Source organism: Mixophyes fleayi, chromosome 6 (genome assembly GCF_038048845.1).
Source record: "Mixophyes fleayi isolate aMixFle1 chromosome 6, aMixFle1.hap1, whole genome shotgun sequence".
NCBI lineage: Eukaryota > Metazoa > Chordata > Amphibia > Anura > Limnodynastidae > Mixophyes > Mixophyes fleayi.
The window spans coordinates 27,991,749-28,016,287 of NC_134407.1; the positions used below are offsets into that span (position 1 = coordinate 27,991,749).

Sequence of the window (24,539 nt, forward strand, 5' to 3'; positions counted from 1 at the left end):
GTACATACAAACCTTCACAATGACCTTCGAGCTTGTGTCAATATTGCCAGAGTCATACTTTGCACCAGAGATATTTGTGGTGTTGCACAATGCCAGAGTTTTCAACCCCTCCACACAGCATAGAATGGCTTCCTTCAATGAAAATCATGTCGACAGTGTAAAATACTGCCAAACCTGAGACCACTGAAGCTACCCACATATGAAGCAGGTGCTGCAGTCATTGAATTCTGAATATCCATTCTTACCTGAGACACTCCGGCATCAGATGAATCCTGTGTCGGAGACAAAGTTTTTACGTTGACCGCTGCAGAGGCATCAAGTCTGTACAGGAGCACTACCACTAATGTCAAGTGATATTGTAGTAGTAGAAATAGCAGCCGGGAGGACACTTTCCTAAGAAGTGGCCAGAATTGTAGAACTACCCCCTAATCAGGCTAGCACTGTGAGAGCTGTCGCTGTCAGAAGCCATGGCATGGGCTGGGTCAGTGACCACCAATACACTGAATTACATCACAGACAATGCTTGCAGCATGACATGAATTGGTTTATAAGCGCTAGTAAGAGCGGATGTGAAGTCTTCACATTCTCTTAGACTTGCATGGAGATCACTGTACTCCCTTATGTAATTTTGGCCCTAAACCTGTGACAAAATAGTACAATTGCATCAAAGCCCCCATCCAGCTCACTTCATTATTTAATGTGCATGATGTGGAAGGATGATCTACTCTTTGCAGGAATCTGGAAGACCTACCCGAAATTCAGAAGTGGGCAAAAGTGTTATGAAGGAAATGCCATATAAATCAGTCCCAAATATCTCTTCATATGCCTGTGTGTAGCCAAAATATAGCCTAACACACCAATATATAGCCAATATGCGGAGACACTGTGGCACCTTATAAATAAAACATAATAATAATGTCACAAATCAATATAACATCAGATGTAATGTGTAGCCAATATGCCTTACAAACCACCAGGTATCATATAAGCCCCGATACAGCCAATATGTCCATAGATTCATAAAGTTATTACGTAGGCAAATGGAACTATATGATATAGCAGGGGTGGCCAAACCTGTCCTCAAGGACCATATCCAGTTCATGTTTTTAGGATTTCTTTAATCATGTACAGCTGAGTTAATCTATTTGGCTGGGTCAGTAATTATCCCACCTGTTTCTACAGACAGAAATCCTAAAAACATGAACTGGATATGGCCCTTGAGGACAGGTTTGCCCACCCCTGTGATATAGCCTCATGTCCTTTAGAGTACTCACCCTAATTATTTAAGTGGGATTCTCAGGCAGCGTCACCATAATTGCTCCACGCCTCTATGCCCCTCCCATTATATAAATCAGAGCAAGTTAAGAATCAGGAATTAGGGACATGGAATAGTGGTGGTGCAGCTGCCTAAGCCAATAGTGTGGCTGGCCTAAAAAAAAAACCAAGAACACAGCAATGTGATGAATTCTGGTCACTGTGAGGAAAAAGTCCCAAACTGTTGTCACATATTGACCCCATAAGAGACACAACCAATTCTGACAATGTCTGTAAGAATAAATGCATATTTAATTGTCTCAAATTTTCTGCTACAATTCCAATCGCAAAAAGTTGCATTTATACCGTAATGTTCCCACATTGGTTTGACAGGAGCACTGTAAGACTACTTTTGTTGTGGGACCCTGCTCCTTCTTTTATATGGCTTTCATTGCGCTTACCATATTTCCCCTCTTCATATCATAGGGCAGCTTCAATGAAATGCGAGATTCCTCCGCAGAATGGTTAAAACTTTCACTGATTTTGGCTTGCACCTGATCTGTAACTTTTTCCTATATAAAATAAGCTTAGAATGTGTGCTGCTAAATGTGGCACAATATAGTCAAATAATAGATACAACCATTAACATTTAAACATCTAAAATGTATTTTGTGGTTTAATTATTAAACTTTATTTCCCAATTAATTACAAGATGCTGATTTTCTATCAGTTTTCATTTTGATTTATTTTGGGGCAACATGAGCGAGCAATCCGTAGGCTCGATTAAAGGACTAGTCTGTAAATTACCCCTACCACCATTATACCAGCAACACCTACACAATTATTTGTAACATTCCCGTTTTATTTCCTTTGTCTTCTCAGCTTTGGTTGTCTTTTGCCCTTATGGAGATAATCTCACCCCAGTTCAGTGCATCCGACTGCAATTTCTAAAGCTATCACATCTGTGCAAGTGTTCAGAGAGATTACATGCTCCTTGCCTATACACCGGCTTTTAAATGAGTCACTTAAAGTTGTCCCATCACCTCCAAAGAGTGGATGCATCAATTTTGTGGTCTCAACTAATATTTATGAGTCAAGCCGTGACTCAGTGATGTTGCTGGTTGCTAGCAAACTGACACCACTAAATACTGCTTTTTTAGCCCACAAAATGAATGCCTCCACTGTACGTAGACGACAGGTTCACTTTAATCACTAATGCACGGATGCGAAAAAGAACAAATGAAGACTTGAAACTAGCAATTGTAATCTCTACAATCACTAGTTCTGATCCCTCGTTTATTGCTGTATCCGTTTCAGCTGAGGTTTTAATCACTTCTGAGAATTACCCTAAGCCTACCCTAAGTAACATGTTGATAGTTCAACAGTGAATTATGTAAATCACCGCAGCAGGGAAACATTTCTTTTCAGGTTCTCCTACTTAGGCCTTTGCTGCTGATGTCCTTTTGGACAAAAACTCTCATTTAAACAGGTTAAGTGGAAACAGGTTCCTGTAACCAGTGCTTTTTTTGTAAGAAAAAAGGTGCCGGAACTCACATCACGTAGTCACTCACTATACACACATCCACACACGTCAGTTGTGTAACGAAACATAATGGTCATCGCCCGCAATAAGATCTCAGTGCGCGACCACACAACCAATCACAAGCTGAGAAGCGCCACAAGCCGAGCAGTGCCATCACAACCAGCGCGGACGAAGTGTGCGTGCATCGGACACGACACACAAGCAGCCCGCATGCACCGTTTTAATGATTTTGCGCCGACCTGCTACGCTCGACAGGGCGATTCAAGTCCACGTGGACCAAATATCAAATGTTCAAAAGTTACTTTTAAAACTGTTGAAAATAGGTGCCGGAACTCAGTTCTGTGAGTTCTATGACAAGAAAAAAAAAAGCACTGCCTGTAACCATTATAATTGTCACCAAGAAGTGTCGGGGTGACTTGGTATGAGCAATCTTCAGACCACATAGGCATCCTAGTTCTTAATCTAAAACAATATCTGGAAGCACTACATGTGGTCTTATGGAATAAAGTTTCCAAAGTACAGGCTTCATCTGGCAGGCTGTATTGAGATCCCCCGCCTGTTGGCTGAACAAGTGTACTGCATCATAGCAAAATGAACCATTTACATCACATGATCCCAGAGATCCAAAGCAATGATTATTTTATTTCATTGTCTTCAAGTGCTGACAAAATGTAACAAAACAAAAAGGGAACATTCCCATTCCCTCCCACCCTCTGCTGCTATATCCGCTGGCCAACAGTCACAGCATCCTATGGTCAGTGTTACTCCCCTCTTACATAAAAACCTACAGAAAAGAAAAAATATATATATATATTTATATATGTTAGAAATAAAAAGGAATAAAATACAAACGGGGGAGGAAGCCAGTACTGCAAAAATGGTCACAAAACAATGTGGGTATGCAAACGAGAATTAAGGGAACTTTAAAAACATGTTATTCCAGGACAAACGGTAGACGTTTGCCAGGATCATAAATGATACTGTGCTGTGCTTGTTAGTGTCTGGATGCTAAGGGACACCAGTAACCGACGCACACTGGGGACAGATCACTGAAACAACATTCAGTCTATACATTCGTTAGGTATTAGTAACATCACTAAGGCACAATGTGCCTCACTAGTAACTAGTAAATGAATAGATTGAATAATGGCTCAGGAAACGTCAGTCTCCGTCATGTTCAGATGACTGTGCACTTTAGTGACCACACAGGAGGGTGCTGTGCCCACCAGATCCATTTGCAGTATATCAGTACAGCAATAACAGGGATGTTCTTTAATGAGATGAGTATTATTAAGGCTCAGATCCCAAAGCTTGGGATGCTGGTTCACAGAGGGGCTTGGGCATAAGTAGACCGCTGTATCAAAGTACAACAGTGGTCAGCCTCTGTGACTAGGGTTATCAATAGGCAGTATTGCATGCTGCAGCAATGTGTGTATTAGATTAGTATGTCCAACATATCAAACCATTGCATATACGTGCAACAGACCGCCGTACACTAATAATAGGCACACAGGAAGAAGTGTGGACATGTTTGAAATACTGATCTCTACAACAAGCGTAATCAGGGCATCTCACTATATACATTCAGTCACATGGAGACATGTACGTATATGATACGTCCCTGTATCTGCACAGACAACTTCAATCTGCATCTTGTCTACAGATTTGCTACATGTAGATTGATGTCTGCTGTTGCCCTGCACTTACTACTATACTCTTGCCTCCACATGTCTAGCTTATAAGGAACATAATCTGCACAAAGCTTGGCCTGTAGAAAGTCTTCTTTTTGCCTGCAGCTTCCCCTTGGTAGGCATGGTACCTGAATGAACAGATACAGAAGATATAGATATATATTTAGAATAATAATGAGGAGATGATAAAAGAAGAGCTTAGAGCATGAGTGTACGGGAGTGTTTTAGAAGTGGTGGCTAGTTGTGATGACCGCTGATATCCCACTTTCCTTAAGTTCTGCTTACTGCTTCCCTACACCTTTCTCTTGAGAAGTAACAGGGGGCCATTTGACTGGGGAGTCCATGGTTGTTTCCTCCACCCCCTTGTGCTTTGTAGAGAAAATGCAGAAAGTTAAGTCTCCTTTAACAGGTTGATTTTGGCGCAGATTTTCAATGCAGGTCCAAGTTTAATATTCAGGGCGCTCATCAGATGCTCCTCCTTCAGAAGTAATAAAGCCTGCCCATCAATCTCTTGAGATCGGAAGTCTTCGGCTAAGTCTTGGCATCCTAAAATGAAAGGTAAGGAAAATTAAACGTTTTTGTTCATGTTCCATATCACGACAATCAGAAAAACCAGAACTACCCACAAATCTTGTGTTCCCACTAGAAGTACGAACAAATACAAGCAGGAGTTTGGAGATATCTGCTCCTAGACCCATGGTGTCTACACTCTTTGTTCTAGGCTCCAATGCTATATAAACACTATATAAATATATCAAGCTTTATCTCAGAGACTCTGCAGCCCCTGTCCCCAGGCAGTGAGAGACTGACTGAGCCGCCTTGCAGCCTTTTACTAGCACCACTCTGGTGCAACTCTTCATTACCAACAGAATCACTGGTAACTTGGAAGACCTGTATAATGGGCTTAATGCATGGAGCCCACCCTCACTCTCCAACCATAAACCCCAGGACCATTTTCCAGGTTTTCAACAGGCCTATAAGTCCTTCAGCAGCTAACAGACAATAACAATTTCCTGCGGTTTTAAAACAAGTAGGTTAGTAACCAAGGTGAAATATACCTGTCAGCATACACTAATCCAGTATATATCTGCCTGTACGGTACTGTACTAAAACTTTGTGTTTATTGTCACCATATATCCTATTACAGTAATGTGTGCCCTGTCCCTTACACACAGAGTTCTCCCTGTTCCATGGCACCTACACACATTGATCCATGTTCCATATGCAACTAGGGTTCCCAGTTCCTTCATGGAAAAGAGCAATGTTTCCATTACCTTGTAAAGAAGAAATAAACTCGTACACCTCCTCCACACTCCAGCGACTGGGATTGCTTGACAGAAACACGGGATTAATCCCCAGAAGCTCAGAGTTTGAGGGTCCGCTGGTGGGGGTACTCCCATCTCTCTCCCCATGTGATGTTCTGCAAGAGGGAGGGGCTGGGGAGGTGGGGGAGAAAGCCTCATCGTAGCTGGAGTTATCAGATCCACGGCTGGAATCCGCCTGTAAGAAAGGATGGAGTCAGGAGAAGGAAGGAATTTAGTGAAAATTGTGTTTAGGGAGACGGTTATACATTTAGAATTACTTTAAGGGATATTAAATATCCTTAAGATACATAACTTTAGGAGACTAAGAATTTTAACTCTCTCTCATGGGTCCTACATAAGCAAAATGGAGTAATAGATGAGTAATTACTATATTTTTCTTAAGGACTCATAGGCTGCTATGCTGTGGCTTACACTGCACTGCAACCTGATGGAACCCTCCGATCCAAAGCACAATACTATCCAACCATTCATGGCCAAGAAAGCTCCTACATTTACTGCGGCATGCATGGCTACAAATTAATAAGGGTCATGTTTTTATTGTTGCAGAATATAGGAACAATGCAATCTGTTAACCAAGAGGCTTCTTTTGAAATGTTCACTGATGAACATTACAAGCATGTATACCAACCAACAATTTATTTTTATTAATATTTATAATCGAAATAAGACAAATCATTTCTTCAAATACAATTGTACCTGAGCACTGTACCTTAAAGTGAACTGAAGTTTTGGTGAAAATGGGAGTTGACAAGTGAATAGGAAACATATTTCACCAATAAATGTATACTGAAAAAATGAAGAATCTCAGCTTGCTGTTTATAGTGAGTCAGTGGTTTGAGAATGTAACTGTAAGGCTGGGGATACCACAGTATGAAACATTGGGTTAGTCACACTAACATACTGCAAGTAAACTGATCTTTAGATTCTTAATAGTAATTCTTTTCACTTATGCGATATGTTATTTCCCTGTCACACTGCAGAACCTCAGCTGTTTAAAATGTTGCATTTGTCCAAATCTTTTGCCTGTATATTGTTTTGAAAGGAAGAAGGCGCAAGGCACCTCTGTTACCCGCATTTGCTTTCCCTGGATCTTGGCACGTGCAATCTCCGAGCTGTTCCTCCGTGGACCACGTCTGCGTACTCTCATGCCCCCCGCCTCCTGGAGCTCCTTTAGTTTCTTTCTTTGAAGACGGAGTTGGTGGCTGCAACCGACGTTATATCTGAAATAGATTTGTTGAGAAATTAAACACTAAACATCTTTACCTAGTCTAAATGCAGACTAGGACAACCCGTGGCTTGCATGGCTGATGTGACTTGAAGTTCAACAAAAATCTAGAAAGCAGAAGTCAACTCAAATGGTTGCCCTATAGTCATAAATGACAGACTGATGGTACTACAAGTTATAGCAAATTAAACTTTATTAGAGGTGTTGGGCCATTTATATTAGACTAGTCCAGTACGACTACCCTCTATTTCCACTGCCATTTCCATTTGTTTACCTTTTGGAACAAGTCATAGAGCAGAACCTCTTTGAGCCACGAAACTGGCGTGCTGGTGCAAACTTCCCACAGTACTCGCATTTCAAAAGCTTTGAGCTACCAGAATCTGTCAACCATGATTGGAAAATGAGAAATGTGTCACAAAAGGAAAAAGGAAAACAAGAAAAGCAGCATGTGGCATACATAAAGAAATAAAATCAAGAGAGAATGCAAAAAGCAAGAAATATTAATATTATGCTCAAGAATCTGCTGTTTGTAAGGCATTAGCAAGTTGAGCTGCTTTGGTCGCTGAACATTTTGACAATTGTAACCCAGTATTCACCCTTCCTTCAAAGTCACTGAGGTCTCTTCTTGACCATAATTATAGGCAGCCAGGGCTTCTCCTGAGCTCACACCACTGGCTAAAACACACTTTTCCTTTATCCCCCTTCTTCCACTGCAATAACTTTCAATCAAATCCAAGGATTTTCACTTTTGGAATTACTTTAATTTGGGATTCCATATAAATGCCTTGTAAACTCTAAAGTAAGCTATATCCACTGATCGATCACTTTTGATGCCAAGTAAAAAATATCACTGGATGTATTTGCGGGCTTAGATCTTTCAGCTTTTAGTCTAAATATTCCTCCCTTTGTTTTTTCCTTTCAATAATGTATGTTCACTAATGAAAGTGCAAGCTTTACTTCTGTGCACTTTAGCATATTTATTTGTTTTTAATCTCTTTTAGACTTGCTTTATATATGTTTTTTAGCCTCCCCTAATTGGCTCTGTCTATATTTTGTATATGTAGTTTTGTTAGTCCTTCCTTGGAGACACATGTTCGTTTTCACTTGCTTTTACAAACATTTATTTTTGTTTTGATTATTTCAGTGCTCTTGCCCTCTACCTATTCCCATACAATTTGATTAACATAAGTGATTTTGCATTTGACTGTCAGTCTTTCTAGAATCTAAACCCTATGTTTTGCTGTGGTTCTGCTTAACTGCTATCTGTATATTTAACCAAACGACTGACGGTCACTAGACCCCGAGTTCTTCCCTACAATTACATTCGATACTACGCCTTCATTTGGGAAAGCTACATCTTGCTTCCTTAACGAATTGCTTGAAAGATGTTGCCTACAAGCAATCCAAAACACCACTACTAGAGGCAGTCATTGGCTAATTCCAGTCCACATGAGACATGCTGAAATCTATATTTATCAACTCAGCTTAAATTGACATCAATGTCCTCTATTAACTGTACACCCAATTCCTCATCTTGTTCTTGTGATCAAAAAACTGTTCCCATTGCTCCTCTACCAAAATACTCTCAATCCTCACTTCTTACAGTTGATTTAAACATGGTATAACTTTGAATAACTATGTCATGATCTTCATTGTACCATGACTCAGAAATGAGTACAAGATCTAAGCTGGAATAATTGAAATTAACTGAGGGAGTCAATTTCCTAAACTACAAGCTTTGATACACCTAGCATTTAAAACTACAAAGGTTTTGTGCCTTTGGCAATAGAAACCTGACACAAAAATCACGATCAACAAAGGATAAATAGAAAGGTGAGGAACAGCACAGTAAGAGAGAGCGCAACAAGACAGGGATTTTTATAGAACAAAAAGCAGTGGTGAGACATACCACTGAGAGTCTGGTCTGCTGCAGGATGAGAGGGAAGACTCTCTGCTGGATGCAAAACTGTCACAGGAGCAGACTGCTTCTCTGGGTCCTTCGGAATCTGAGGACTGCCAACCTAGAAAGAGACAAGAGTAATTCCTCTCAACCAACAACAGTGAATAACATCGATAGTGATCAATTTTAAGGGTGCTTACAGGAAAGGGTTCTGCTCCCTCCTGGATGACAAAGCCCTCTATTATATGAGTCAGGATCTGTGGCTTCACAATGGCTTGTGGGGGCTTGGAGTCACTGTGCTGACGAGAAGTGACCAAGAGTGTGGGCGCACAGGGGGGAGCGGACACAGAGAGAGCAGGAGAGACTTGAGAGACAACTTCAGACTTTTCTGTGGAGTACAGAGTGCAAATAAAATGAAACCAATTTGTGACAAAGTACTGATGACCATTCACCTAGTGTCAACATGTGCAGCACATAAAGAGGAGTGAGATAAGAAGCAGATGACAGGTGAGACACATAAGTAAAAGTCCACCAGGTAACAGTGTAGAAAGACATAGGGAATAAAGACGGTAGGATGACACTACGTAGAATGAAAACACATCCACCTACCAGCTGGAGTGTTGCTCTCCTCCACAGTTGGTGGAATGTCGGCCGGGGGAGATGTTTTTACAGGTAGTGTGGGGGATTCCTCCCTGTCCTCCTCTGACTCTGCCTTCCTCTTCCCAGCTCCACTCATCTTGTTCTAAGAAACAAAATATATCTTAGATAGTATTTTTTTTTTTTTTATCAGACCTAACACAGCCCTTTGTCCTCTCTAAACACTCACCTGCAGGACACCATAAAATGCAGCTTGGGCTTCCTGCACAGCACCAGACACAGCAGTCGGAACTGGGGCAGGAGAAGGAGGCAGAGTCATCTGTGTTAAGGAAGAACCCTGTGACGGAACCTGGGGGGCCCCCAAGGGTAGCGCTTGGGCAGGCCCTTGCTGTCTGGCACCCACGAGTTGTACAGGAATGTGAGGCTGGTTAGGAGGGGGTGTTGGAAGTGGTCGAGCACCTTGTGTAGGTTTTGCTGCCAGGTGCCCTTGAAGGTTTAAGGGAGGTACCCCTTTCCCAGGTTGTTTTGGTTGAATGGGCACAGGGGCTTTTGTTGGCAGAGTTGCCTCGGGAGTCTGCAGCATAGGCTGTACAACCAGGGTCTGCTGTGAAGGGGGTGCCTGCAGACCTTGCTGTGAAGGAGCCTGGGGCTGCTGCTGTGCCATCTGTAGGTGAGCTGAGGCGTGGACAAGCTGAGACTGGCGGTGGATTGCAATCTGCTGCTGGAACACCACCTGCTTCTGTTGCAGGACTGAGTGAGGTTGAATGTGAGTGTAAGTAGCTACAGAAGAAAGGATTAAGAAGGGAAAATGTATCAGCATAAAAAAGACAGATGTGGAACGATCATTGGATGAGGAGCAGAAATTAAAGTTAATGACATGAGAGTGAAAGGCAGCGAGAGGGATAGAGACAAATGACAATAAATGCATGAATACATTTGCGGCAGAAGTTGAGGGAAGGACAAAACAAACAAAAAGAAAAAGAAAAAGAATCAGTTGCGAGTTATTTACTCACAAACATAATAAAATAAACACTTTGCCAGGGAAACAAAATCGGAATGCACTAAAGTAAAAATAAAATATTAATATAATCTTATCAATTAGATGATATTGACTAATAAAAATACAACTGGGGTGTAATTAAGGGAATTTATCCATCATGTCTAATAATCTCAACATTTAATTTATGATACAATATGGAGTTTCTCTTTAGTTTAAGAACCCCTTTAAAAGCAAAGTCCTAAAAGAGGATGTCAGGGAAGTCAATTGCTCAATTTTATCAATCAACCGAGACAAATGTATAAGGATTGAGAATGAGCAATATTTAAGCAAAATAATCTTTGTGGCTAGAGAGATGACACTCACCAGAGCTTATGAGGGTCTGGTTGGGTGCTGGTGTCGCAGCTCTGGTCAAGTTGATGCCGACGCTCTGCTGCACAGCCTCTCCTTCTGCCTTTCTCCCTTCTGCCTCTGTCTGACTCCCCTGACTCACTGTGCCCCCTGCTGGACCCATAGGACTCTTCACAGTCTGTGGTACTTGGGTAGATGGCATTTGTGAGGGTGCGGAGGAAGAGGGTACTGAGTGAGTAGTTAGTTTGGATGGAGGAGTAGGAGCTGAATGAGTGATGTTAGGCCCTGCAGCAGTGGAGGTGGGCTGAGCAGTCTGCTGACCTCTAACAGCCAGGTTTTGAACCTGTAGTATAAAAACACAATGGTAACAATGTTTCAGGCGCTACTGAGTGTTCTGTGTTAGGTGCAATCTATAACAGTGATTCTCAGGGAAAAGTCCAAGCTCAGGTGATTGTATAGGCTATGGAGACAATGCACACAATAAATGCAATTAAATAAATGTTTTGGTTACACCCTTTTATCTTGCATCACAACTGCTTTTCACCACAACCACCAAATCAGTCATCAAGACCACTATTTTGTAGTCCCATTTGACCAGTATAGAGTCTCTGATTCATTTGACCAGTATTCAATGCACACCCCATCAGAAGAGTGTGGGATCCTGTGCCCATCTGAGCAGTAAATAGTGTAATAGTGTATACTACTTTAGACCTGTAATCCATGTAGACCATAGCATACAGACCCCTGACATTTATTACTCAACCCTGTGGCATCTGGTGAACCAGTTGCCTCATAAGAGCCAACGGGAGCTCAATGAACTTATGTAAAGTTTGATTGATTGTCTAAATTCAGCAGATGAAAGTCACCAAGTGACAGTGCTATTTGTGCTTTCTGGTACCAAGTCCCTGCAGTACTTCCCGTAGTACAGCCACAAGTTTTTGTTGGTTGAGAGGGATTACTACTCTCCTTTTAGCACACACATTTCAAAGGTTCTGGCAATCCATCAAAGATCACAGATTTACCTGGATAGAAAAGAAAACTTCTACACCCTTTACAATCTCAATAGAAAGCTTCAAAGATTCTAAACTAGCTTGGAAACTCCAAATGCCACAAACCACCACCTGTATAATAGAGATGTTCTAGCAGATCACCGATTCCAGGTGACCAAGGAGTTAATAAACAGACATACGGATAGAAATGACAAACTAATGTTCCCCTAAAGATTCCATATATGCTGGCTTCAACACAAACAATCTCCCATTCACTAGCAATGACAGGAGTCCCTCCCCAACCAGTTTGGTGTCCGGAAGATTTTCCAGATGTCTGGCAGCAGTGTTGGGGGAAAGGTGGTAGCACTGATCAGACCATTCAGATCAACAATGTTAAATTGTCGCAATTAGGGTTCAAACCCACCTGTATGCAATTGACAGAAATGTTTCATATGGTAAATGCATAAAAAAAAAGCTAAAAAATAATTACAAAAGTAATTTGCATTTATTGTATGAAATGTATTCAAAGTGCCCTGTAAACACATATACATACATTTAATAACGGCTTGTCTTTCAATGCATTACAGAAAAAGTATAAAAACTCAAGGGTATCCTTATGAAATCCTTTTGTGTTTTTTTTCTAGGATCTGCACACCGTACTGTATTTACTTTAACCCCCTGGTCTTCTGATATTCTCAATGTTTGGCCTGCAGCACACTGAGACATAACTGCACCGATGCCTCTTTTAGCAGAAAAGGCGATTATAAAATTAAACAATGGATCACTAACCTGGTCAGAGTCTTGATGCATGCCTTGGTTCTGGGGAGATGTTACTTCTTGCTGAACAGTAGCGACTGAGCCATTGGGCATCAGAATAAGCTGAGAGTTCAGTGGGACCCCGCGGCCGAGTGAACGGTTTACTTGTAAAAGGTTACCCAGCTGTGGCTGCTGCAGGGAGAAGATTGAAAATGAGAGAAGAGTAGATGTAAAACTTGGGCACATATCAAGACACAATGTATGTTTTGTTATGGGTATGTATAAAAAGTAGATGACATCAAGCTGTGCACATGCAGAAGTCTAGAAGAGTAGGAACCACTAGATGTAAGACATATTGAACGGATGGGAACAGCGGTATAAAACGTGACACATCAAATAGCAGGAATGTTGTTCAAATCGTTACTTTTTTTTAACTGAACAAGTAGCTCCCATCAAAAGAGAAATAGATTATTTTGACATTGGAGATGGGAGGGAAATAGTGAGAACTACCATGAAATTGAAAATAAAACATATGGTAAGATGAACAGTTTAAAGCATTTTTTATTGCAATGGTGTACAGCACTGTCATCAAAAATGTTAATGCCAAATACCTGAGAATAATACGCCAGATTTTAAAGCACCATGCACTCAGATAAATCCATGGATGGTGGCGTTCATGAGCCTATTTGAGCAAGCTTTGGTGTGTGCACTTCGCTGTCAGCTGCAGCACCATGATTAAAGGGATGGAGGAGGCAGCAATGGCAAAGGACCATTAACATAAGAAGCTCTTTAATCAGCTTCAGTAAGCTGGGCACACATGCTGCAATTTGTAGCAATATCTGGTAACTGGTTCAATATGACATCACATGTGGCCCCAAAACAAGACTGATAATAATCAGATCAAAATTGATCAGATCATTATAGTGCATAGTAAATGCGGTTGGAGGATGACCGCTAATGCTCTGTGTTTGTAACAGTTCTACAACCACAATTGACCCATGTGTGCCCAGAATTTAAGCCATATTGATCCAGGTAAGGATACACCCCCTTCCAACAAGTCTGGCCTGTCAGTTAATACAGGGAAACAGTGCGAAAGCTACCGGGACAGGACCACAAAACCACTTGACTTAAAGCCTTAGCTGGGGACAGAGGTGGGACTGAACAAATAACTAAGCAAAAATACCTTCTGCCATGCTCCAAAGGACAGGCGAGACTGTCCCTCTAGCACTGTGCTAAAACATAAGTATATAGTGCACAGAAAAAAAAAAAAAAAAAGAAATGAGGAGGAGCAGGTGATCAGGGTGCGGGGAAGTTGGAGTTAAAAGGATGAAGAGGAATCCGTTCTGTTGGCAGTGCCCTGCCTCCTGGGGCTGAAACCCACAGTCTATGTCCCCTACTGAGGACTTGGTGCGTTAGTACGACAGGCAGATCACTTCAAGCCTAACCATCATACCCTAAAATCTTGTCACTGATATTAGGTCCCTATTGCTGTGTTTGTGGCCAACATAAATTAATATCAAATACAACTAGAAAGCAAAACTTGAATCTTCAAAACTGAGTGCACAACATTATACGAGCTACAAAAGCATTCCATTTTTGTTACTGGACCGCTCATTTACCCTACTGGAAGTCCTGTTTAATATGTCTTCGCTCTTTCAGCATATAAGCAAGCAAATAACTAGCATGTTACATAGGTAGGACTAACAATCTGTAAAACATTAATTCATAGTGACTGGACTAAAAAGTGGACAGGCCTGAAAAGCTATACAGAAATCTTGCTTGGATTGATAGATTTCACTTACCCGCAGATACATTTGCGTCTGTGACTGGCTGAGAGGTGGGGAACTGGCATTGCTGAGCAGAACAGACTGGGTGAGTGTGGTTGCACTGGGAGCGGTGACATTCTGGGCACGGCTCAGTAGCTGGGCTGAAGAGCTGGTTGATAGACTGGCCTGCTGACGAAGACATGAAATGAAAACAACATCTACAGTGACATAACACAGCACCAACTGGTGAAGAGCCCTTCTTGATGTACTTGGTTATGTTTTCTAAGTGCATTATGGCAGATAACTGGATTGTGCAGGAATGTGCTGAATCTGTAAGATGCAATCACATTGTTCATGGAAGGTTATGTCCCCTTAATGGATACCACCTACCGATCCTTGCGTAGTGCTTGTCTGTTGATTGGAAACCGTGTTGGGAGAGGCAGCCTGGCGGGTGGCAGCAATGGTAGCCTACAATTGTAAAATTGGTTTGGTGACAAGGCAATTAAAAGCTGTCTTTCTTGGTATGTCTAGACCTTTAAACCTAAACTTGTAACTTTTATATAATGCCTGGAGAATCAGCTTTTTAATCTGTCTAGGATCAAAACACTTTTCTAAACACGTGGGAGGAGCTTCAGCACTCTATAGTGGTTCGGTAATAGTTTAATTAAAAAATAGTAAAGTTTATTTGTTTTTTCAATAAAACAAAAAAAACCGTATCAGGGGCGATTCTGCAGCAGAATAGCTACAAAAGCTCTATCAAACAGAAAGCCATGGGATAGCAAAAAGAACAAAATGGTGAAAGAGGGTGAATCTACCTTTAAACGGAGCTACAGCGGAGTGTCTGGTCAACAAAATAGTTTACCTTCAAAGTACATAGCTTAAAATTGTAAGTTTGGGGCTTACCGATCCTTTAAAATTCCAGTATTACAATCAACATTTTTACATGGGCAGACTAGATGGGCCAAGCGGTTCTTCTCTGCCGTCAAATTCTATGTCTACATGCAGCAGGCTAGCAAATTTGGTGCTTAATAAGATTATGAAAATATTACTTATTCAGATTTAAAACACACAAAAAAAAAACCAATAACCATCATTTTGGTGTATAAAAAGGCTACTGAAGTACTCCCTTATTTATATTGTCACTCTTACTTATTATCTCACATATTATTGCAACAAATGCATTTTTAAACTGTTTTATATATCTATTACAAGTTGTCACCACCCTCCCTATAATGCCAGTTTTGCTTGTGTCCACTACAGTTTAAATAATATGACATATGCCAGTAATGACAGACAATGCAGACAGTCTAACAACTGATCCTTTGTTATAATCCATTATCCTCACAACCCTATAGCTCTAACCCAGCAGATTACTCACCTGCTGAACTGCTGCAAGACTGTGTAACTGTGCGTTACTAAGCTGCTGCTGCAACATCAACTGGTGAAAATACTGCGCTGCATTAGGTTGTCTATGCAAAGCCTGTAAAGCCTGTGGAGAAAGGTACATATTGACATATTAAAGACCACACAACACACAGACCTTGAACTGAAAAGATTACACACAGATATAATAGGGTTTAGGCCAGGTTGCTGCACTGCAATCTGGTTAATTATAAAGCTCTTCGACCGGACAATACATTCATACCATAATCTCTCTAATCAGAACACTTAACAGGACAGACATGTAAAAGCAGTGTTTCCCAATATCACAAAGATTGTGTCCTAAACCACAGGTAAAAAAAAGGTCATGTGGTACTCGTACAAGATGGGTTTGCAGGTGGTTCAGTAAAGACTAAAGTCTTATATTACACACAAAGAAAATATTCTGAGAAACAAGTGTCCTGTTTATGCAGGTGTTCTGTTATCCATGAAGTATTAAAGAGGTTTTAAACATTCATGCGACTTTCATGTATTGGTTTGCGCACACATCTGTTACTTTTACTAAATATGTAGCTTTATTTTTCAGTGTTTGTCAGCTATGTATTTAGGCAACGCTGTTTATTTTTTGTTGCACCTGAATATCTTAAAACTATGCTGTATGCTTTACATTTGTTACATTTGTATACAAATAGCAGTTTTGTGTTGTGTCTGAGATCAACAAAAATAAACAACTGTCTGCCGATAAACAGGTGTGGATAAAATGAACAGAAGGAACACTGGGAAAAAAATTATGTATTTAAAAAAATAGATGCAGGAGGGAGCCTCCGAAAATGATAAATTGCACTTTGGCAAGATTTCGACAGACATAAATGCCTGTACATTAAGGAGCTCATTTAGAGGTGGACGTATTTGTACCCTGCACATTTATGTACATATGTTCAGTCTGGCACATCTTAAGAGGCAGCCAACTGTAAAACAGTAGCATGAGAGGAGAGTAAGTACACTAATGTAATTAAGGGTCATATACACAAGAGAGAATAGTGTCTTGACCGTTCTCAATAAATACGAAAGTCACATTTTCAAAATAAAAATAAATTAAATTGAAATACTAATTAAATACAAACATCTGTTGTTTCCATTTAAAAATCAAAAGTGAATGTTCTTTCCGGCAGTAATCCAAATGAAAAGGGTAATTAAGTAATGCAAATACACGGTTGTAACTTCATATAATATAGCTGAGGCGCTATTTATTTAAGTACAAGTTGGAGGGGTAAATACACAGTAAGCCAATCAAAAGCAGCTACATAGTGCTGCTGATAGTTATCATTATCATAGCGTATCACTGCACTTGCCTTCCAGCACCTACAAGAAAATACATCACTTAAAGGTGCATCTGCAAATGATTCCACTTGTAATTGTGTCGCAATTACGTGAACACATCCTTAGTGTACTCGGCCGATGCTTGTCTGCCTCTCTAGGCGTAGGGAGCAGCAAATCAAAGATACACAAAAATGTATATATGAACATATGTGTATGTGTTTGTGGTGTACATGCTCGATATGTGAAAAACATAAAAAAAAAAACAAAAAAAAAAAAACATATATCCGACTCTGAGTCCCTAAGTGTTCATTATGTTTGCTCATTTAAAACCCGAGGCTTCCAAGTCTTGGATAACACACACATCATGAGTGGTACTTGTGAAGGAAAGTGATGAGGACAGATAGAAGTGTGCGTGTTAGCCCTTATACTTTCTTGCTGCCATGGTTGTACACAGATAGCTTATAACAGACTGACCTGTTCATATGAAATCAGCAAAAATCATAATCAAAGGAGAAAATTAAGAGCTACATGCATGGTTTATGGAATAGCGTACCTGCACAGCCTGGCGTTCATACAGAGACATCTGCGATATCTGCGGACGTGAGCTGGCACCAGACGCTGTACTCCCATTGGTGGATGTGGAGTTCTGCTCACTCTCTGTCTCCATGTTGGCGCCCAGATCTGAAAATCAGAAAGGGTTTAAGAAATGAAAATTAAATCCCTTTTTTTGCACCCAATGATGCATTTTTAAAACCTAAAACGTTTCTCCCTCTTAAAAGGTGAATGCACAACACATTGTCTGACTCTACATGGATTTGATTTATGAAATATATTTCTTTACGTATGTGGGTGCTTTGTTCCCCAACAGCCACATACAAAACACATGAATTGGTGCTAGTAGTTAGATTTATGAGTATGAGTTCAGGTAATATTACATTTTATGGAATATTTTCTTTTGCCAAATCTATCCTCCCTATGTACTATGAATAATGTTTTGAACTATACATTTTTGCAATGCTACTTACTGACAAGCATACTCCATCAATGCATTATTTTATTAAACAAGAAAATACAGAATATGTCTGTATATTGTAATTAAACAGCCAGGCAACTTGCATGAGAAGAGACCAGCCAATTACCACTAGGATCAATGATTTCCATTTTCTCCTTAGTATCTGATGTGAATGCATGAAACTCTCCGAGTAATCATGCCTCAACTTTGTAGTGATGGCTCAATACACTGCAGTTTAATACTATTGTTTTCAGTACTAATGTTTCTCTAGCTCATCCCTAATATTTCAGAATATGAAAAAATAGTGGTGCATGCATGAGAATATACAGATTAAAATTAAAAAAGATGTGATCATAATAATAATAAAAATAAAAAAAACTGAGTGCAAAGCTACAGTTCACATGACCAAGGTCAGCAGAGCACATGTCAATCAACATAGGTGGTGCATAACACTCCAAATAGTCCAGTTGTATCATTATGAATAGAGGAAACTTTTAGATGTACTATAACATGGTTCGCTTGTTCCCTTTAGGGACCTCTGTAAAAAAAAAATATATATATATATATAACAAAGATTGAGTGTAGTGATACTTTGTAGTCACTTGGAATTGCAACTGACTATTAAACAGCAAGGGGCGTATTCAATTGTTGCTCCGGCCGCCGGAAGAACGAGCGCGTTAAAACTATTACCGTTTATACGGTAATTACTCGCTGAATTTCATCTCACAGCTCCCTGAGCTGGGAGCTGCGAGATGAAATTCAGCGAGTAAACTACCGTATTAACGGTTTTTACGCGCAAGTTTACCAATAAACGGTAATAGTTTTAACGCGCTCGTTTTTTTGCGGTCCGGAGCAACAATTGAATACCCCCCTAAGAGTGGTGCATCTGTGAGTCCTGTGGAATGGCTGGAAATTCATCCCACAAGTGATATTCAGAGTTTGGGTAAGTGACCATTATATTACTACTGAATTTCAAAGATTTCAGTACCTTGAATACTTTGTTTTTGGAAAAGGTTGTTCAAAATGCTTTACTACTTTTTATTATGTACCAAGTAAAAACTTGTACGGCACAAATATTTCATGGTGTGTGCGCAGATAAGATAAAACATATAATGAAACATATATTTCATTATTTTCCTGTTTACATTGATATATTTTGTGTATGTGAGTCCCATCAAATTCCTAATGCAATGCTCACGGATACAACATGCAAAGTAATTATACATGCATAAGAATAATTGATTGTTCACTCAGTCATTCATTCTATAGACCCAGTATAATGAAAGAAAACCTTCAGTAAACATAAAAATATTTTAGAAACATAAAGGTAAGGCTCAGAATTGAAGAATATAAAAAAAAATGTAGGTGTCATTCAAAAAGTTATACACCGCAAATTAGAGCATGAGTGATTTTGGTTTCACTGTATGAATGTACTGGAGAAGGTATACATAGAAAAACACAGTGCATCCTTAAAATATTTCCACATACACTACACAAAATCCTACGACTATGTCCATGTAGAGTTAAATTTGGTCAACAATATTTTCTTTAGATTATATGCAAGATTAAAGGGCATCATATGTGTGAAGTGTATCTGAATATAGGTTGCACAAAAGATCTGGAATATATTATATAGGTACAAAACCTATTTTGCATTTACAGGAGTGAAGTGACATGTAGTGAACAATTGTAGAGCTAAAGCTGGGTACACACTACACGGTTTTCATCCAATAATCGGCTCAATCAGCTGACATACGACCGCTCGTTTAAAAGTCGGGTCAGTGTGTGCAGTGACACGATGGTCGAAAGTCTGTCCAAATAGACGATTGTCGCCTCATTTGGTTGGTCGTACCGTTTAATATTTTCGGTCCAATCTCGTTTCCGTTGTGTAGTGTGTATAAACTTCCGACCGATCCACGACAGTGAGTACAAAATTACAGTCATTGCTCACGACAACATGGCTGTAAAGAGTCGCTAAAAGGACGTCCGCTCTTCCCTTTATTGTCCTAAACAAGGCTAGTGTGTATGCAGTCCATGGATCGAGCGATCGGAACATCGATCGCATGTAAAATCGCTCGGCATAAAAAGTTGGTTGAAATTTCTGTAGTGTGTACCCAGCTTTACATATACTTCTGGCATCTAAAGGGGAAGAATACGAACATGGCTGGGTATAAAGTTTGCATACATACAGTCTACATATGGCATAAACATTGATGTGTGTGTGTGTGTGTGTGTGTGTGTGTGTGTGTGTGTGTGTGTGTGTGTGTGTGTGTGTGTGTGTATCCCACACATACGTGTTTGTTGTTTATACAAGGATATAAGATTAGAGTCAGACAGTGATCCTCTCAACAGCTGTAAGACTGCAAGAAGCTGACAGACCATGCTGGGACTTGTAGTTACAAAATAGCTGCAGCACCACATGTAACCAAAAGTTGTATACACACAGTTATACGTACAGTTAGCCCGTGCTGTTAATGCATGCAGTCTACACACTGTGTATACATCACATTTGTGTGTACACAGAGGGGGAGGAGCTCTGTGTCCCCAGCATACACAGACACACTGGAAGAGACCCGATAAATCTCCCGCCTCCCCCGCTCCCCGTCCTATAAAGCTCTCGGTCAAGAGTTGACCCCGTGACCTCTCCCCCAGCCCTACGGTCCCGCGCTGACCTCTGACCTCTCCCCGCCGCTCACTCCGAGCTCTGCGTCTCCCTCTCTGTCTGGCTCTTTCTCTCAGTCTCTGACGTCATTTCCCGTCAGACAGCCCGATTTCCTGAACACGTGACCTCTCCCTCCTCACCTTACACTGGGTTGTCAGGGAAACGGAGGGGAGGCCTTCCTAGAGCAGCTGTGTAATGCTCTCCACATTACAGCAATATACTGTCCTAAATACACTCAGGGAATATATCCATAGGCCTCACCATAAGAGAATGGCACATACAAGTAAAAGCAGTAGGTTACAGTTTTAAAAATGTTCCTTATGACATATGTACTATATTGCTTACATATGTTCTAGACTTTCTTATCTTCCATATTCTCCCTTTAATGATGTACCAAACTTAATGGAAAGTAAGTCACGTGGCTGTAAAAAAACAAAAGTGCATATGCAGAGTGTGATGTATTCCATATCTTGCATGGAATCGCTCTATGCGTGCCCAGAAAGTGGGCCTGTATCTGGCACTTACTGCCACCTGCCCCTGGAGAGGCAGGTGAGGGAGGGAAGGCACGTTCTAACATAGGCTGAATACAGTAAAAGCGTGTTTATGCAAATGCGGTGCATGCACATTTGCAGAAACACCTTTTACACCTGATATAGGGTAGGTGCGAATACACCCTGATGATGGCTTGTCATAAACCAAGCACATATACTGCTGATATAAAAGCGGACACCTCGAGATGCATACGCTCTGCATGTGGGTGAAAATACATTTGTTTTGCATGCTTTTTTTTTTTATATCTTTTTTAGAACAAATTATTGCCGTTGTGTGTCCAACTTTAAATCAGCCCCACAGTGTTTGATACAACAACCTGGGGGTAAATGTATTATGCTCCGTTTTTTTCATCTCGCAGGAGGTCGGTGACTTTGCATGTAAAATTTAAAGCGGCGCTGGCTTGTAAAGGCAAACTTGCCTTACAATCTACTCGGTGAGGGAATCTTTAGTTATACATACTGTAGTAAGTACTTCCTTGATGTACTTCACCATGTATTTCTATTTTCTTTTGTTGGTTTAATATCTTTAACTGTGGAGTGGCGAGGAGAACAAAGAAAGAAAGAAAGAAAAAGTAAAAAATGAAAAAGGAAAAAAGAGAGAGTGATTTAAGAAGACATCCATTGATAAGTAGGACTATTTGAGAACTCTTTTTGACAAAGTATCTAACGCCTGTGGGGCATGACCAAAAACTCAAACAGCCCAGATGGGGTGATAAATGCAGACAGTTCATGGGCCTCGGGTGACAATGGGATCTGCCAGTACCCTTTACTGAGATCCATGATGGTGATGTAGCATGCCTGGGCAAGCTGATCTAGTAGTTCATCTATCCTGAGCATAGGATAAGCATCAAACACTGTGGCGTTGTTCAACCTCCTGTAGTCTACACAGAACCGAATGCCTCCACATTTCTTTGGGACCAGTACCACTGGGGCAGCCCAAGAACTGTGTGACTTTTGAATCACCCCTATCTGCAACATCTCGTCAATTTCCCTTTTTATGGCTTCCAGCACTTGTAGGGAAGTACGATATGCTGGCTATCTGAAGGGGGTCTGGTTGCCTGTGTTTACATGATGTGTGACCAAGTGTGTTTTTCCAGGTTTGAAATGGGACTGATAGGGCTTTATTGTGTCATCTAGCTGCTCTAGCTCATAGATAGCTCTTCACTGCAGTGGGTGTCTGCTAGGGACCCCCCCCCCCTCTTTAGCAGCAGCTGCTATATCTACCAAGGGGTCAGATTCCTGATCACTCTCAGGCAAGCTACACACGGCTAATACACAAGCTTCCCTGTCACGATAAGCTTTGAGCATGTTGATGTGATATAGTTTCAGCCTCTTTCGCCCCTCATCTTTTGGCACTACATAATTGACATTATTAATGTTCTGTACTATGATGTAGGGGCCCTTCCAGGCAGCTTGCAACTTGTTCTGCCCCATAGGGTCCAGAACCAAGACCTTTTGCCCCACCTCTAATATGTGTTCTCTCACATTGTGCTCATACCACAGCTTCTGTTTCACCATCGCAGCTTTCAGGTTGCTCTGTACCATCCCCATTAAAGACTGCAATTTTTCCCTTAACTGCACTACATAGTGTACTACTGACATTTCTGGGGTGATCAATTTCCCTTGCTGTATGCAAAGAGGAGGTGCGGCAGGAACCTATCCCAGTGTCTTCCCTGCGATTCCACAAAAGCATTTGTTTTTAGGTTGCTATTAAGGCGTGTGCACAGCCCATTGGCATGCAGGTGATAACGGAGAGGTAATTAAATGATTCACCTGCATCTTTTTACAAAGACTCTGCATGAGGTTACACATGAACTGTGTACCTTGATTAAATTTAACATTTCTTTTGTGAACCTGACCCTGGACAAAATAGTTATAAGTTCATCTGTTACTTTGTCTGCTCGAATGGAGGAAAGAGCTACTGTTTCCGGATACCTAGTAGCATAATCCACTACAGTGAAAATTTACTTTTTCCCTGAGCTACTAGGAATGGCTAGGGGACCCACAATATCCACAGAAACCCGTTCAAAGGGTTCTGATATGATGAGCAAGGGGATGAAAGGGGCCCGCACCACATCACCAGACTTCCCAACCACATGGCTCATGTGGCATCAGCGACAGTACTTTGCTATGTAAGTCAGCATGCCAGGCCAGTAAATTTGAGTACCAAACCAGCTTTGGTTCTGGTAACACTCAAATGTCCAGCTAGTGGAATCTCATGGGCTACTTTCAGCAACCCTTCCTTATAGGTCTGTGGTACAACTAGCTGTCTGTTAGCAATTACATCTGGATGCATACTCGTGACATTTTTCTCTCAGTGCAAAAGGCTATTTTCCCCAAAAATGTTATCTTGTTCATCTTCAAGACAGTCCTGGCTAACCCGCCCTCTCACTGTTGATAGACTGGATTCAGTGTGTTGTTCTGCTTTGAAAGTGTCACTTCTGAGCAACTGAGATTTCTGCATTTTATGTGGCAATACAAATAGCAACTCCTTTGCTAGTTATAACAGTGTGCTGGGGAATATTTATATGTATTTATTCCTTGCTGAATAACCCCACCCTTTGAAGCACCTGCTATGAACGTGTAAATTGATTGAGCAACTTCCACTTTTGTATTGTTTGTTTGAGAGGCATGATGGCATCAGTGGCTGATGGGGAGTGTTTTTGCTGTATTGCCATTTGGAGGAGTTTGGGGTACCGCTTGGTAAGTTAGCTCACAATTTAAAAACACATACACTATATGGACAAAAGTATTCGGACACTTGACCATAACATCAACATGGGCTGTAATGACATTGCATTCAAATACATATACTTTTATAAGGAGTAGGTTCCCCTTTTGCAGAGATAATAACTAACACTCTTCTTGGAAGGCTTTCCACAAGATGTTGGAGTGTTTCTGTGGGAATTTGTGCCCATTCATTCTGTAGTGCATTTATGAAGTCAGACACTGATGTTGGATGAGTAGGCCTGGCTTGCAATCTCCATTCCAGTTCACCCCAATGGTGTATTATGGAGTTGAGGTCAGGACTCTATGCAGGCCAGTCAAGTTCGTCAAACCATGTCTTTGTAGTCCTTGCTTTGTGCATTTGGGCAGAGTTATGTTGGAAAAGAAAATGGCCTTCTCTAAACTGTTCCCACAAAGTTGGAAGCATAGCATTGTCCAAAATGACTTGGTATGCTGAAGCATTAAGATTGCCCTTCACTGGAGATAAGGGGCC

The 24,539-nt window shown here is 40.9% G+C and overlaps 1 protein-coding gene across 8 annotated transcripts; it reads right to left on the reverse strand.

The window, feature by feature from the left end:
* Positions 1 to 3,419: 3,419 nt before the first annotated feature.
* Positions 3,420 to 20,887, reverse strand: PHC1 (polyhomeotic homolog 1). Of its 8 annotated transcripts, none has more exons than XM_075216114.1 (15): positions 20,786 to 20,887; positions 17,648 to 17,775; positions 15,773 to 15,883; positions 14,785 to 14,862; positions 14,431 to 14,583; positions 12,662 to 12,820; positions 10,899 to 11,226; positions 9,765 to 10,315; positions 9,548 to 9,680; positions 9,139 to 9,326; positions 8,948 to 9,059; positions 7,313 to 7,418; positions 6,874 to 7,033; positions 5,763 to 5,988; positions 3,420 to 5,034 (listed from the first exon to the last, which is right to left on the reverse strand). In XM_075216114.1, the coding sequence occupies exons 2-15, from the start codon at positions 17,759 to 17,761 to the stop codon at positions 4,880 to 4,882; spliced, it is 2,574 nt and encodes an 857-aa protein (XP_075072215.1). In that variant the 5' UTR covers positions 17,762 to 17,775; positions 20,786 to 20,887; the 3' UTR covers positions 3,420 to 4,879. The 8 variants fall into 8 exon arrangements, with proteins under 8 accessions (XP_075072215.1, XP_075072221.1, XP_075072218.1 ...); XM_075216120.1 differs by having other exon boundaries at positions 6,883 to 7,033; positions 14,431 to 14,580; positions 20,779 to 20,885; XM_075216117.1 differs by having other exon boundaries at positions 14,431 to 14,580; positions 20,779 to 20,885.
* Between the last annotated feature and the right edge of the window lie 3,652 nt (positions 20,888 to 24,539).